A 15,600-nucleotide genomic window follows, 5' to 3' on the forward strand; every position below is an offset into this window, starting at 1 on the left:
ACTAGTAATGGCGCACCACTCCCACGGTGCGCCATTAGTAGTTTTGAACAAAATTTTAAAAAAATATTTTTACTAATGGCGCACCGTGGATGTGGTGCCCCATTAGTATTTGGACACTAATGACGTACCAACACATGGTGCGCCATTAGTATATAGTAATGGCGCACCACATGTCTGGTGCACCATTAGTGTCAATTCCATCTATAGCCCTTTTCCTAGTAGTGTGGTTCCTTCTCTGTGGGTGTCCATCGCCCGCGCCGATATCCGTCGTGTGCTAGGGTTTTAGTTGTATTAGTGATGTTATATGTATGACACTATTCGTGATGTATTAGTGATAATATTCGACGATGTACGCACGCATGAGATGATTTACTTTTTCTTATTGAATGCATGCTAATTTGAGTCCTATAAGATATTTTGAAATGTATATCTTGTGTTGCTCAATATCCAAGTGGCCGGTTATGTTTGCAGGTTACACCTCCGAGTGGCCTATGTTTTGCCAGAGTGTTGATTCATTTTCGTTCCGGCAAATTTCAGGCGCTCGATATGTCCTATTTTAGCAAAGGTCATGCCGATTTTTTTTCCGTGAATTTTGGCATAACTTGTGCCAGAATATATAGGAAATATCGAGTGCCTCGGATTTATGTGTTGAGTATCCTGGTAGTAGTCTTTGATCGATTTTTAATTAATGTTTTAACTATGAACATAGGAAATGTCTGACAACGAAAAGGATTTCGGTATTTGCAAATACTGCGAAGACGAGCGCGGCCTGTGCGATGAAATCTTCCCAGATGATGATAGGCGCTTCAGCATCAAGCTGGACGAGAACTTCGAAGTGGATACAGTAAGTCACAACGACAAGTCTTTTTTCGTAATTAAGCATGACATCTGCTTCATTTGCTTCAACTTATATTTTTTTACTATTCTACTAGCGTATCCCCTGCCATGCAAGAGTTTTTGTATTGGATAAGATAGGTTTCAGTCATACTACGGAGGAAAAGAAAGTTTACTTGAAGACCGAGCATGGTTATATTTTCCATGCAAAATTCAATTCAGACGACTACACCTATTTTGGATGCAAAACATGGCGAGCACTATGCAAGACTTATGCATTTGAGCATGATATGGTTATCACCTTTGATATTCGTCCGGAAGATGATATTGAAGGTAATACCGACATCTGGGTCGATGTGCAGACGCCTCCAGTTATACCATTATGTAAGTTTCTCAACTGCGAGGAGCTCAGTCATTATGTTTCATGGCTTGAGGATCTTGATACTGTCAAGACAAATTTTCTTCCTGCATTTAGAAATGTTAGTACTGAAAATGTGCGACCAATAGTGTTCGTAATGAACTACGATCATATCTATTTAGGAAGGATGGTAAGATTTTTACTCTTTATCCTCAGTGCATCTTTTCCATACATAATTTTTTAAGCTAAACTTCATTGCTAAGTATGTTATCATACGATGTTCTTCAACAGGGACTCCCGATGAATATTGTGCCTTATGGGATCGAGACTAAAGGTATCATAAGTATTATCAGCTTACGGCCAAGATATCCTACAGATTACTTTAGTGCATTCAAGATTAGCGACGAATGCTTAATAGTGCAAGACTGGACCAAATATGTGATGGGGGAGCGCAGAGAAATACTAGGGGCAGCAAACAGATGCGCTACACACGATTAGGAGACAGGTTCATCTACATGCTCCAACTTGATCAAGGAGGAGAGCTATACATGTTTTATGTTATTTTACCTAAGAAAGAGCAGCAGGAGTGATTAGCTAGCTAGAAATGAGTTTGAGGATGATGATGTGCTACACTATTACTATGATGATAAAATAGCTAGTGTTGATGGTAATAATTATGATTATTATTATTAGCTAGTGTTAGTGGTGATTAAATAAATACTGTTGGTGGTAATAACTATGATGATGATTAAATAGCTTGTGCTGGCGGATTAGATTCAAGTGGAGGCAACATGTGGTGCACATCGAAAGTGCTACTAGTCCAAACTAGATCAAGTTTGGATCAATAGTATACTTTTGACATGCACCACACATTGCCTCCACTTGAACCTAATCCACCTTCATTTGACACACTATTATGGACATAATGATGTAAACCTCATAACTGGTATTGTACCAATATTTGTACGATGATGCATAAATACACTAAAAATAAAAAAATAAAAAGAGAATACTAGTAGCGATGGACAGAAAACACGTTGTCAGTAGTTACATTAGCAATAGCGTGGGCTTGAACAAATGCTGCTAAGCAATAGCTGTAGCGCCTTATTAATAGCGCGCCTGCCCGCGCTACTGATACATCTGAAATCCGCGTTGTTGCTAGCCTTTTTCCTAGTAGTGTAACTTTGTAAAGTTAGTATAAAATTGAGTCATCTATCTCGGAACGGAGCGAGTAATATTCAGCCCGGGAATTGTAACCAACCAGCGCGTGTGCTGGCACCCTATGACGGTCGAAACATCCCGGATGGCCAGTATGTGTGGCTCTCGGGGTTCCCTGTAGATGTAATCCGAGCTGTCACCGTAACCATGGAATGCAAGGTATTTTTTTTTTTTAAATGTCAACTCACTGGGGCGATAAACTAACGATAACGAGACGGCAGCCCATTTATGCATGGACACGTCAGCGATCCACACCTCGTCGGGGGCCTCCCACCAACTAGCGCCGAGGACGCGGATCGTGTGCTTCGTCTCGGCAACCCACAGCCGTCCGATGCAAATGAAACTTTTTCCCAGACGATCGGAAGAAGAAACCGCGTCGGCCACGTTTCCCCTGCCCACCCGTCACCTATAAATTCCCACCGCACTTTCCCTCGACTATCCTCAGTACACAATCCGTTGCCTTCCAGTTCGATTTCGAGTTCCCCAAACCGCAGCGCGCGCAAGTCGAAGCCCAGTTCGAATTCGCGGAGAAGGAGAGGGATCGATGGCGCGTACGAAGCAGACGGCCCGGAAGTCGACCGGCGGCAAGGCGCCCCGCAAGCAGCTGGCCACCAAGGCGGCGAGGAAGTCGGCGCCGACCACCGGCGGCGTGAAGAAGCCCCACCGCTACAGGCCCGGCACGGTGGCGCTGCGGGAGATCCGCAAGTACCAGAAGAGCACGGAGCTGCTGATCCGCAAGCTGCCATTCCAGCGCCTGGTGCGGGAGATCGCACAGGACTTCAAGACGGACCTCCGGTTCCAGAGCCACGCCGTGCTGGCGCTCCAGGAGGCCGCCGAGGCGTACCTCGTCGGGCTCTTCGAGGACACCAACCTCTGCGCCATCCACGCCAAGCGCGTCACCATCATGCCCAAGGACATCCAGCTCGCCCGCCGCATCCGAGGGGAGCGCGCCTAGATCAGGCTTAGCAACTTCCGTCGCGGGATTGCTGCAATGTAGCTGTCCGTTCGTTGCCTCTGGTTTCAGATCGTGTTAGCAATAGGCAATAGGCGACTTCTATTCTGTTGTAAAAAAAGAATTCTGGTTGGTTACATTGTTACAATGACTCGTCTTTCCATATGGTTTGTTTGTGCTAAAATTGCAAACAAATGCTTGTGAGTTGTGACCATTATCGTTTCCAAGGAAGTGCCGAATTTCAGCCTCATGTTCTTTGATCCTGGTGAACTTTGCTGCTGCACTGTATATTATTTGTTCTTCACAGTTTTGTCGCTGTGGCGCCGTTTGGCCTTGGGATTGAAGTTTCGCGGCGGCGGAGATTTTTTTTATTTTGGTGCCCACGTGGAACACGGTTGTTATGCTGATCTTGTAACAGCGCGAAGATTTGTTGGTTTTCTTGAGCAGTTCTGTAACTGATCGCTTCAGTAATAATTTGGAGAATTCGAGATTTTACCTTAGTTGGACAACTGAGACACAAGAATTCTGTTTGTATCTCATCATTTTTAGAGTGGACACTCTAAATATCCTTACTAGGTTTTATTGATTATGTTATGCCTCCCATCACTTAAAACCTCCAGTCCCTGCCTACAACTATCCTTGAAATTCTGCCTTTTATATGGTACGCATTCGCATACTCTCGAAAAGAAAAGTTAGTTGAGGAGCCAAAACTAAGGCGGATGGCTGTGGAAGGTGTGGCGATTGCGGTCGAATTACTTGAAACGGAATAAAAAATCCAGGGTGTTGCACCTGTGGTTGCAACATTGGACCATAAATTCGACCTAGAGCTACATTTTCTCTCATTGCTCCATTCGATGCATTCCCTAATACCTTCCATTCCTAATTAGCCTCTCAATGTCGCATCAAGATGCATTTTGTAACTGTACCAAGGTTCACATTGGTGAAGAAGCAGAGCTACGCAACGACTTCTGTTGATGATAGGTCACGACAAATTTATAGGGTACCTCGCTATCTGGCTTCACCAACCCTCTTTTAAGAAGAGTGAAGTCTATTTTAAACTCTAAGGTTGTAGATCGTGACGCAAATAAACCCTCACATCTAAATCTTTCAAGTTGGTACTCTATAGGCCTATACTCCTCGATCCCAGTAAAATTAAACCTTGAATCTGTTTGGCGCACCGGGAAAATAACGATCACGGCCGAGACCACTCTCCACAGTCACTGACTAGCCGAGTCCATATGTCATATCATCTTTCATCTCCTAATCTCTCTATCTCTCCTAGCAACTGACGCTCGCTTCGTGTAGCCATCAACTCATGCTCGTTTGTTCCAGGAGAAGCGATTTGTATACATGTGTGAGCGGAATCATTCGTCAGGGGTGTTACCATGGTCTCATTCATTCAACATTAATGGTTTCGTCTTTGGCGAGCTACCTTGGAGGCCCACAAAGCAGCACATCAGCGATGAAGCCATGTCGACCTCGGGTATGGAGGTGATCCGTCATTTTTTTTGTTTGATGGCTGCTGTGGTGGTGCCGGGGGCAGGTGATAGATGTCGATGTCAAGCTCATATGATTTTCCAGTCTTGTTTGTAATTTTACTTGTTGGCTGGTGTTTCTTTGTGCAAAGACTGATTTCTGCTTTCTCATTAGTTTTGTCAGGTTGATACGTACTTTGATCCTTATGATATACTCCATCTGTTTTTAAATATAAGTCTTTTTTAGAGATTTTAATATAAACTACATACGAATGTATATATACGTCTTTTGAAGTGCAGATTCACTCATTTTGCTCTGTATGTAGTCTATCGAAATCTCTAAATGGACTTATATTTAGAAATGGACGGAGTAAATGAGACACGTATCACCATGAAAAAACCTCTCTTAAGGAAAGTGATGTTGTTGTTTATTCGATCAATTTCTGCAACTGTACCGTTGCTAGTTGCTACAAGTAGTAATTGACATTATTGGCAACATACACTGTTCCAATAACTAGACTTTGTTTTATATAAAAGCGAAGTAAATCTAAGGCTAAACAGGTTCAACAACTACATGGTTTGATTAGCACAATTGTTTTTTTATATCCGACACCTGCAAACCCTACATGTTTACATCTGAAACTCTGCCATCATATCATAAGTGATACCACCCTTTGGATAAACTACGACACGACATGGTGAGATCTTGGTGGGATGGGGTCCTCACCAACAATGTGCAGCCGAGGAAAGCCTTGGCCTCCTTACTTCATCTTGTAGGCTGGGAGATTTGGAAGGAACAAAATGCACGCGTGTTCAGGACCAAGGCGGCGCCTGTGGCAATGATCGTGGGAACAATTAAAGAGGAGGCGTCTATCTGGGCTCTGGCGGGCGCTAGGCATTTGTGTAATTTGATGTCGTGAGAGTAGACCTTTGTCTCTTTTCCACTTTGGCGGGGCTGTAGTGCCGGAAAAACTTACTCTTCTACTTATTCAATGAAAATGGAAAACCTTTTGCCTTGTTTCAAAAGTAAACCCATCGGTAAATATGCATCCTAAGAGTGAGCGGGCAACTTAGGGTTTCACCACTAGTAAAGCTGTTCGACAACTACATGCTTTGATCTGACTGGTTGCTTCTCTAACCAAATGGTCAGAGTGCCTGCAACCATACACGAGAACTTTGTAAAACCATAAATTCGCTAGTAAATCTGAATGGAAGCGAGTGCAGATCATTTCTCTATGGTTTCTCAAGAGGGAGCCTCTATTTGACAAAGAGCAGTGCTATACAGATGATATTTCTTGGACGAATTTTGCATGATGTAGCAGATCGAACCGTCTGTGAGGTGGACTGAATCGTTTTTGAGATCGACCAATGGATGCAACATCGTGCGAATTTTGTGCAAGGAATCATCGTGTGTATAGTACTTCCGTTGGACAAATAACATTTTGTACCGATCAATCAGCTGTTCTTTTCCTTTTCAATAAACAAAAATATAAACTACAAAATACAAAATATAAGAGAAAAATGAAAACAGAAATTTTCTAAAGAAAAATCAAATGAGGGCATTGGTGTTACCTTAAAAGAAGAAACATTTTTTTAATTTTTTATGGAAAGTTTTGTACAGAAATTACAAAATTTCGCAGTATGTCTTACTCCAGTACGTCCTAACTAGGACAACCAATGATCAACCATAATTTTCCTTTCCGAGAACAGTTTGGCCACGAATGTGACTATTTACTATCTTACTAAATCTGATTCTGCCATTTTAGCATCACCGTGTCCGTGTGCTAGGTCCACGGCAAAATTAAGGCAAACAGCAAAATGAAGAAGACAGAAAATGAACTCAGGTAACGCAACAAATTTGGAGGAGGCTGTCGAGGTGTGTGCTTGATCACTGCAGCAAACGTTCAACGGATTAATCAAATCCATCGCACTAGTGACCTCCTGCACCGTGGATATGGCCGAAGGAGATACGGGTGCTACAACCAATTGTCTCCTTGCTGCATTCCCTAAGGGCATCTTCAATGGGGAGGCGCTTATTTAGATGCTTAGGCAATAAAAAGAATTAATTAAAGGAGTGGCATCGCTGTAGGAGTCCGTCTCCTCAACGCATGGGCGCTTGGTCGAGCGCTAATGCAATGGGTTTCTCGTAGAAAAAAAAGGACAGCACTAAACAGCTAAGAGGAAAGAAAAAAAAACGAAGCGCCCGATGGCAGCCCTGGCATCGACGCTAGCAGTAATCCCTGGATCGACCAGGATTGGAGCATAACGGCCAGGAAGTGAATCCTAGCGCCTGTCATTAGCGCCGGCGTTGTACATGCCCTAACGCCTCCCATTCCAAGTTAGCCTATTGATGCACGAAGCTCTGTTTTTGAACTGTACCAGGATTCGGTCTGTCACTGCCGAAGAAGCTGCACAACGACTTGCGTTGATGCTAGATCACTACTTGTGAACATAACCGGTGGATGAGACTTTTAACCTAACCTAATCAAAATCTTTCTTTTGTTTGAGATTTGTAAGACTTTCTGAAACCTTGTTTTGAACCTGAATTTTTAATAATATGGTTGTATGCATCAAGAGATACAGAGGCCGGGGTATTCATCCCTTTCGAAAAAAAGTACTCCCTCCGTCCCATAATATAAGAACATTTTTGACGCTATACTAATATAAAAAACATTCTTATATAATGGGACAGAGGTAGTAATATATAGGGGTATATGCCTATCTCTCTTCACCACCTTCTTTAAGCAACGCAATGTCGACGTTTTATTTGTTCGATTCTCCAACTGTACTATGGCTGAAAACAACAATTGACGTTATTGACGACATACATTGTTGGTTGGCTGGTTACAATAGCTATCCCCGCTGGTGTCGGTGTTCCGGCTGGTGTAGAAGGATCAAAGCTACAATTCTGGCTCCTTGACGAGCACAAGCACGCGAAGGGGCAAATCACCGGCGAGCAGGCGAACGACGAGGCTATTACCGGCATGGTCACGGAGGATCATGGCTTCCAGAATGAGCAGCGGGCGTTGTACCCATCCATGAGCAATGTTTGCGATCTGCCACGAGCGATGGCGTCAGCGCGTCCTGTGGGCTGAGAGTGACGCCATGTTCACAGAGATCAATGCATTGGTGGTCGAAGAGGAGGTGTAGGCGACCGTGGACAGTGTTAGCTCCGTGTCGGTCGTGCCACCACCATTGTTCACGCCAAACCGTCATGACCAGGATGCAAGCCCATCAAGTCTGACACCGTCGACTTGGCGGACTCAAGCGATGAAGAGCAGCACATGGGACACAACCATGGCTTGGGTAGACCACTCTTATTCTTTCCCTCCTGCAGTTACACTGCCGGTGAGTTTGACGGAAATGGAGAAGACATTACGTGAGACAAAGACTCAACCACGTCCGACAATTATTTAGATTATGTTAAAAAGTCTCATCCGCTTTTGTTTAGTTAAAGTATGTCAAAAATGTAATCAATTTGGTCCGGTTTAAATTAAAATCAACCGGTTTTCATGAAATTTATTCTTTTTGTTTAAATTTGATTTAAAATATATATGGACATGGTTGGATAGCCGGCTTCTGCATTATTGTGTACAGACACGTTCACACAGATATGGTGATCGTTTTAGGTGTCCGTGTTGAAGATTGCCTAACAAGGCTCTGTTTCTTTAACTGAAAGAGGGTGCTTAGGAAAAATGAGCGCAGAGCAAACGGAGATTTTCGATTAGCGAATGTCTTTGCGGTGGGCAAAGTCCAACTCCATGTCGATCACCCCTCGGCCGACTAGCCGAAAGCAGCTAGGCGATTCCCATCCCGTGCATAATGCGTGTACGAACATAATTGTATGCTCGATCGAGAAGAAATTCATGAGCAGAAAAAGTATACCAGCACGTCGTGAATATGTCCTTGCTACCTACTTCCTCCGTTCGAAAATAGATAACACAATTTTATATTAACTTTAATACAAAGTTAGTATAAAGTTGGATCATTTATTTTGGAATGGAAGAAGTACCTGCCATGCGTATAAATTCAGGCGTGCTGTGAGCAGGGGAAGGGCATCGAGACACAGAGCCGAGCAGAGTATAGATAAGCTTGCTAGCTCATGGGAGGAATGGCGGCTGAGCAGGAGGCACCGGCGCCGACACGATCTCCGCACACCTACACCATAGGCTACGCGCTGCAGCCCGACAAGCTGGACACCGTCATCCAGCCGCCGCTCGTCGCCATGGCAGCCGAGCGCGGCATGCGGCTCCTCGCCGTCGACCCCTCCCACTCTCTCGTCGACCAGGGACCCTTCCACCTCCTCATCCACAAGCTGTACGACGAGTCATGGCGTGCACAGCTGGAGGCCTTCTCCGCGGCGCACCCCACCGTCCCCGTCGTCGACCCTCCCGCCGCCATCGGCCACCTGCTCGACCGCGGCTCCATGCTCGACGTCGTCTCCGAGCTCAACGCCCCCGTCCATGTGGGCTCCATGCTCGAATATGCGTGGTCTTCTTCTTTAAGGTGAAAACCTTGAAATCTGGCCTCCGGTGGTTGGATTCGGTGACGACGACGCTTGAGCGTCGCTTCCTTTCTAAAAGCGTTGTTGTTGAAGAACATCATTATCAATGTGGTGTCAAAAGATTGTCGGTGTGGATACAGTTGTTGTTGTAGTTTGCTGATTGTTATTTTGTTTGCTCTTTTTTTCTCTCGCTTAGGCATAGTTTGAGTAAATTGCAAAAATCCATCACAATTGAGGACGCTAATTTAGAAAACCACCACCTTTCGTTTTATTTTTAAAAGTCATCTGGTATTCAGTAATCATTTTGCAAAAAACGTTGATAGTATGTTTTACAACGTTAAGGCTAGATCTATCAAAACAACCCTGATCTCTCTCATCCGGTAGTCGGCTGACCAAGGTGCTGGTGGTGGCCAACACCGTCGGGAAGACAGAGCCGATTTGCAGCCGCCGTGGCGTGGACATTGCAAAGGCGGCGGCGGGCAGCGTCGAGCTGCGGGAGGTGGAGGAGGGGAAGAGGCGCCGGACACGGGCGGGGACGCCCACCAGCAGTCTGCGGCGGTGGACGAGCCATGGATTCAGCCGTAGGTTCGCTCGATGCTGCTCCTGAGCGCCAGATCTAGCGGCAGCCAGCGTCGCTGCCTCCTCTCTCCCCCCACCCAGCCGACGCCGCGACCGATGGCACCCTGAGTCACCGCCACCCCTTCCGACGCCGGCGGATCCAGGGGCGCAGTGAGGTAAGGGAGTGTCGGATTTCGGGGCGCAGCGACGCCGGCGCGCGGTCGCCGGAACACTTGTGTGCGGGGTAGGACACATCCAGCGGCGGTGGAGGTCAGCACCCCAATGGCGACCCCGTGTGCATCCCGCTGGTGTAGCCTGTGGCGATTGAGGAAGAAGGGGAGGAGGGACCGGCATCGATCGGCCGGTGAAGGTATGAGGTCGGCGCTCGCTGGAGCTGGAGGGCCTCTGCTGCTCGCCGTTGACCTCGCCGGGCAGCGGCGTCCATTTTTGCATGATACACAGGAGACACATACGGGTGGCCCACTTCTTCTAATTAGGTGAACGCTGTCAAGTTTCTTTTGCCACATCAGCACTTACGGTGGGCCACATCCGTCAGAAGTGATTCAACGTGCATTTAGTAACAGATCATTGTTTCCTGAAAACTGTCAGCACAATGGTAGTGGTTTTTTTAAAATAAAATAAAAGGTGGTTTTCTCAATTAGGGTCCCAATTATGGTGGTTTTTTACAATTAGTTGCATAGCTTTGGTCTTATGTGACTTTGCTCTGTGCTTTTTTCTTTTTTCTTTTTTTTAATGTGTTGGTGTTGTCTGTATGCATCCTATTAGCTATGCAAAGACCGAGTATGTGCTCACTATGTTTGTATCAACTTGATGCTTAATTTTGATCAATAAAATCCATCCATTATATCGAAATAAAAGACCATAAGGCTGTCGGTAAATACGCATCCTGAGAGCGAGAGGGCAACTTTCGGTTTCATCACCAGTAAAGTTGTTCGATAACGGCATGCTTTGATCTGTCTGATTGCTTCTTCTCTAATCAAAAGGTTAGACTGCTTGATTTTTTGTTAAAAGAGACCATCCGTCGAACAAAATTGTCAAAAAAGACCCCCTCTAAGACGAAGTGACAAAAAAGACCCCCTTGACCGTGGCGGCAGGCCCGGCAAGCAACACGTGGCAGCTGCCGCCACGGCGTGAGGCGGCAGGACCTGCCGCCACGGGACCAGGCGGCATGCTACGCAGAACGGGATTCTCACGCTCGCGACGGAACGGCAGCGGTAGTGGGCCCTGCCGCCTCGCGGGCTGGCGGCAGCCCTGTTTCCTCGCGCTGCGCTGCCTTTCCTCGTTTCGTACACGCTGATTACTCCAATATCCGCAGTCCGTTCGTTTAATTATTTTGATGTCTGTCCGTTGTTAGAGGGTAGACAAGCACTGAGACAACCAGAGATTCGAGCTCGTGACCGAGCGTCTGCGCATGGTGCGGAGAAGGGTATAAAAAAAAACTGAGTACTGGAGTGTCGGCACAACGGACAAACATCAAAAGAATTAAACGATAGACTGTGTGGAATACTGGAGTAATCAGCGCGTACGAAACAGCGAAAGGCAGCGCAGTGCGAGGGAACAGGGCTGCCGCCAGCCGACGAGGCGGCCGGGCCCAGCCGACACAGTCCTGCCGCCAGGCCCCACAGTCGCTGCCGTTCCGTCGCGAGCGTGAGAATCACCGTTCTGCCCAGCATGCCGCCTGGCCCGGTGGCGGCAGGGCCGCCCGCCTCACGCCATGGCGGCAGGTGCCACGTGTCGCCTGCCGGGCCTGCCGCCACGGCTGAGGAGGTCTTTTTTGTCACTTCGTCTTGAAGGGGGTCTTTTTTGACATTTTCGTTCTATAGGTGATCTCTTTTGACAAAAATTCAGACTGCTTGCAACCATACATGCAACTGCGTCAAACCATAATTTCGCCAGTAAATCTCAATGGAAGCAACGACATATCATTTCTCTATGGTTTCTCAAAAGGGAGCCTCCGTTGGACAATCTTTTTCTTTTCGATAATCAAAAATATAAGCTACTCCCTCCGTTCCTAAATATAAAACGTTTGGCTAGTTCAATTACAAAATAAAATAACCAAGAGAAACATGAAAACAGAAGTTAAACGAAAATCAAATGCGGGTATTGGTGTTACATTAAAAGAAGAAACAAAAGATAGTTATAAAATATTATGGAAAAATTAGTACAAAAATTACACTATTTCACAGTATGTAACACCCCAGTGGCCAGTACGTACCAGGACAACCAATGATCACAACTTCAAATATAATATTCCTTTTGGAGAACAAGTTGGCCACCATGATGTGACTATTTATACTATCCTACTAAATTTGATTCTGCCATTTTAGCATCACCGTGTCCGTGTGCTAGCGCACAGCAAAATTGAGGCAAACAACGAACAGGAAGAAGACCGAAAATGAACTGGCGTAACGCATCAAATTTGGAGGAGGCTGTCGTGGCGCGTGCTTGATCACTGTACCAAACTTTTAGCAGATGAATCGAATCCAACAGGCTAGTGACCTACTGCACCTGGGATATGGTCCAAGGAGATACGTCTGCTACAGCCAATTGTCTCATTGCTGCATTCCCTAACGCCTTCCATTCCTAGTTAGCCCAATGATGCGCGAAGCTCTGTTTTCTAACTATGCCGGGATTCACTCTGTCATAGCGGAAGAAGCTGCACAACGACTTGTGTTGATGCTAGATCACTGCTAGTAATATATAGGGGTATCTGCCTATCTCTCTTCACCAACCTTCTTTTAAGTAACGTAATATCCGCGTTTATTTGATCGATTTCTCCAGCTGTACTATGGCTGAAATCAGCAATTGACGTTATTGACAACATACATTATTGGTTGGCTGGTTTCAATAGCTACCGGTGGGGTTCCTGCAGGCGCAGAAGGACCAAAGCTACAATCTCCGGCTGAGTTCCGGCAGGCGTAGAAGGACCAAAGCTACAATCCCCGGCTCCTCGCCTAGCACAGGATCATGAAGATGCAAATTGCCGATGAGCACGCGAACAACAAGGCCGTCGTCTGCATGGTCGCGGAGGATCCAGGCTTCTTAAATGAGCAGCGGGCATTATACCTATCCATTAGCCACATTCGTGAGACCCGCTGCGAGCGATGGCGCCAGCGCGTCCTACATGCTGAAAGCGATGTCTTGTTGGTAGAGATCAACACGGAGGTGGCCGAAGAGCAGGAGCAGGCGCGACCACAGACTGCGCCAGCTCCATGTCAGTCGCGCCACCACCATTGTTCGCGCCTTGCCGGCATGACCAGGATGCAGGCCCATCCACGTCCGGCACTGTTGACACGGCGTACTCGGACGATGAAGGGTAGCACATGGGCTTGGGTAGACCACTCTTATTCTTCCCCTCCCGTTGCTGCACTGCCTGTGAGTTTGCCGAACAGGGAAAGACATGGCGTGAGACACAGACTCCGACACGACCAGCAATCATTTGGATTAGGTTAAAAAGTCTCGTCCAACTTTTGTTCAGTTAAAATATGTCAAAGATATAATCAATTTGGTCCGGTTTAAATTAAAATCAACCGGCTTTCATGAATTTTGTTCTTCTTGTTTAAATTTGATCTAAAGTGTATACAGACATGGTTGGATGGCCGGCTCCTGTATTACTGTTTGCGGACGCGTCCGACAAACCGCTCCATTATAATTTAGATTAGGTTAAAAAAGTCTCACCCGCTTTTGTTTGATTAAAATATGTCAAAAATATAATTAATTTGTCAGATTTAGATAAAAAATCATCCAATTTTCGTAATATTTGTTTGTTTTGTCTAATTTGATTTAAAATATATGCGAGCATGATTGGATGGTCCGATTCTATATTACTGTTTGCGGACGCGTTCACAGACATATATCGTGATCGTTTTAAGGGTCCGCGTTGAAGATGGCGTAACAATCTGTTTCTCTTTAACTGAAAGACGGTGCTTAGAAAAAGTGAGCGCAGAGCAAACGGGATTTTCGATTAGCGAGCGAATGTGTTGCGGTGGGCGAAGTCCAACTCCATGTCGATCACCCCTCGGCCGACTAGCCGAAAGCAGCTAGGCGATTCCCATTCGGCGCGTACGAACATAATTGTATGCTTGATCGAGAAGAAATTCATGAGCAGAAAAAGTATTCCAGCCCGTCACGGCTCACGAATAAGCCCTTGCTACCAACCTGCCATGAGTATAAATGCAGGCGTGCTGTGAGCACCACTGAGACACAGCGGCGGCAACAGAGAGCGGAGCAGAGTGTAGATAACCTTGCTAGCTCATGGGAGGAATGGCGGCCGAGCAGGAGGCACCGGCGCCGACACGATCTCCGCCGCACACCTACACCATCGGCTACGCGATGCAGCCCGACAAGCTGGACACCGTCATCCAGCCGTCGCTCATCGCCCTGGCAGCCGAGCGCGGCATGCGGCTCGTCGCAGTCGACCCCTCCCGCCCGCTCGTGGACCAGGGTCCCTTCCACCTCCTCATCCACAAGCTCTACGACGAGGCGTGGCGCGCGCAGCTGGAGGCCTTCTCCGCGGCCCACCCCACGGTCCCCGTCGTCGACCCTCCCGCCGCCATCGGCCGCCTGCTCGACCGCGGGTCCATGCTCGACGTCGTCTCCGAGCTCAACGCCACCGTCCGCGTGGGCTCCCTGGGCGCGCCCCGCCAGGTCGCCATCGACGACGCCGCGTCGCTCACCGACCCGGCCGTCGTCGGGGCGCTCCAGTTCCCGCTCATCGCCAAGCCGCTGGACGTGGACGGCAGCGTCAGCTCCCACGCCATGTCGCTCATCTACCGCCGCGCGGGCCTCGCGGCGCTGCAGCCCCCGCTCGTGCTCCAGGAGTTCGTGAACCACGGCGGCGTGCTGTTCAAGATCTACGTGATCGGCGGCCACGCCACGTGCGTGCGGCGGCGCAGCCTGCCGGACGTGCCGGCGGAGCGGCTGCTGGACCTGGAGGGCGACGCGTCGGTGCCCTTCCACAACGTGTCCAGCCTGACGACGGTGCACGCCGACACGGACGACGACGTGGGCGACGACGCCGAGATGCCGCCGCCCGGGTTCGTGGAGGAGGTCGGGCGCGGGCTGCGGCGCGCGCTGGGGCTGCAGCTGTTCAACTTCGACATGATACGCGGGAGGAAGGCCGGCGGGCAGTACTTCATCATCGACATCAACTACTTCCCGGGGTTCAACAAGCTGCTGGGGTACGAGATTGCCCTCACCGATTTCTTCGACGAGATGATTCGTGGCGCCGCCGATACAACCGACGAGGCCGACGGTACCCAAGCCTCCAGAGTTCTCTGAGCGTGTATGAGAGGACGTTTTGTACTCTCTGTCGTATGATGATTTTTGTTGTTCCACGTACTAGAGTGGATCAGTTTTGCATTCCTGCTATATACAGAATAATGATCTTTGCCTCGTTGGTTTTGGGAGCAGCTGTGCCTTTTGATCATGACACTGGTGTCCCCATGAACCACTTTAGTCCCTGGCCATGCAATGCAAACGGTGCAACTGTACCGATGTTAGACACTGATAACCCCTATTGCGCTACTGGTACCAGTGGCCCCGTACAGCGGTACGGTGGTCCCACATCCTTCTTCTCGTGCTGCTCTTGCTACGCTCTCCCTTTCTCATGGTACAGTGTCCACGGTTAAGAGCATCCCGCAAATTCGGCCGTCCGCTATAATAACTATCAGTTTTCGGG

The 15,600-nt window shown here is 47.7% G+C and overlaps 2 protein-coding genes across 2 annotated transcripts; both read left to right on the top strand.

The window, feature by feature from the left end:
• The first annotated feature begins 2,859 nt into the window (after positions 1–2,859).
• LOC119340943 (histone H3.3) lies at positions 2,860–3,612 on the top strand. Its single transcript, XM_037612838.1, has one exon. It carries the CDS (start codon positions 2,955–2,957, stop codon positions 3,363–3,365), a length of 411 nt encoding a protein of 136 aa, XP_037468735.1. The 5' UTR covers positions 2,860–2,954; the 3' UTR covers positions 3,366–3,612.
• Positions 3,613–13,997: 10,385 nt separating this feature from the next.
• LOC119338367 (inositol-tetrakisphosphate 1-kinase 4-like) lies at positions 13,998–15,348 on the top strand. Its single transcript, XM_037610680.1, has one exon. The coding sequence runs from the start codon at positions 14,175–14,177 to the stop codon at positions 15,198–15,200; it is 1,026 nt and encodes a 341-aa protein (XP_037466577.1). The 5' UTR covers positions 13,998–14,174; the 3' UTR covers positions 15,201–15,348.
• The last annotated feature ends 252 nt before the right edge of the window (positions 15,349–15,600 follow it).

Source organism: Triticum dicoccoides, chromosome 7B, assembly GCF_002162155.2.
Source record: "Triticum dicoccoides isolate Atlit2015 ecotype Zavitan chromosome 7B, WEW_v2.0, whole genome shotgun sequence".
Lineage (NCBI taxonomy): Eukaryota > Viridiplantae > Streptophyta > Magnoliopsida > Poales > Poaceae > Triticum > Triticum dicoccoides.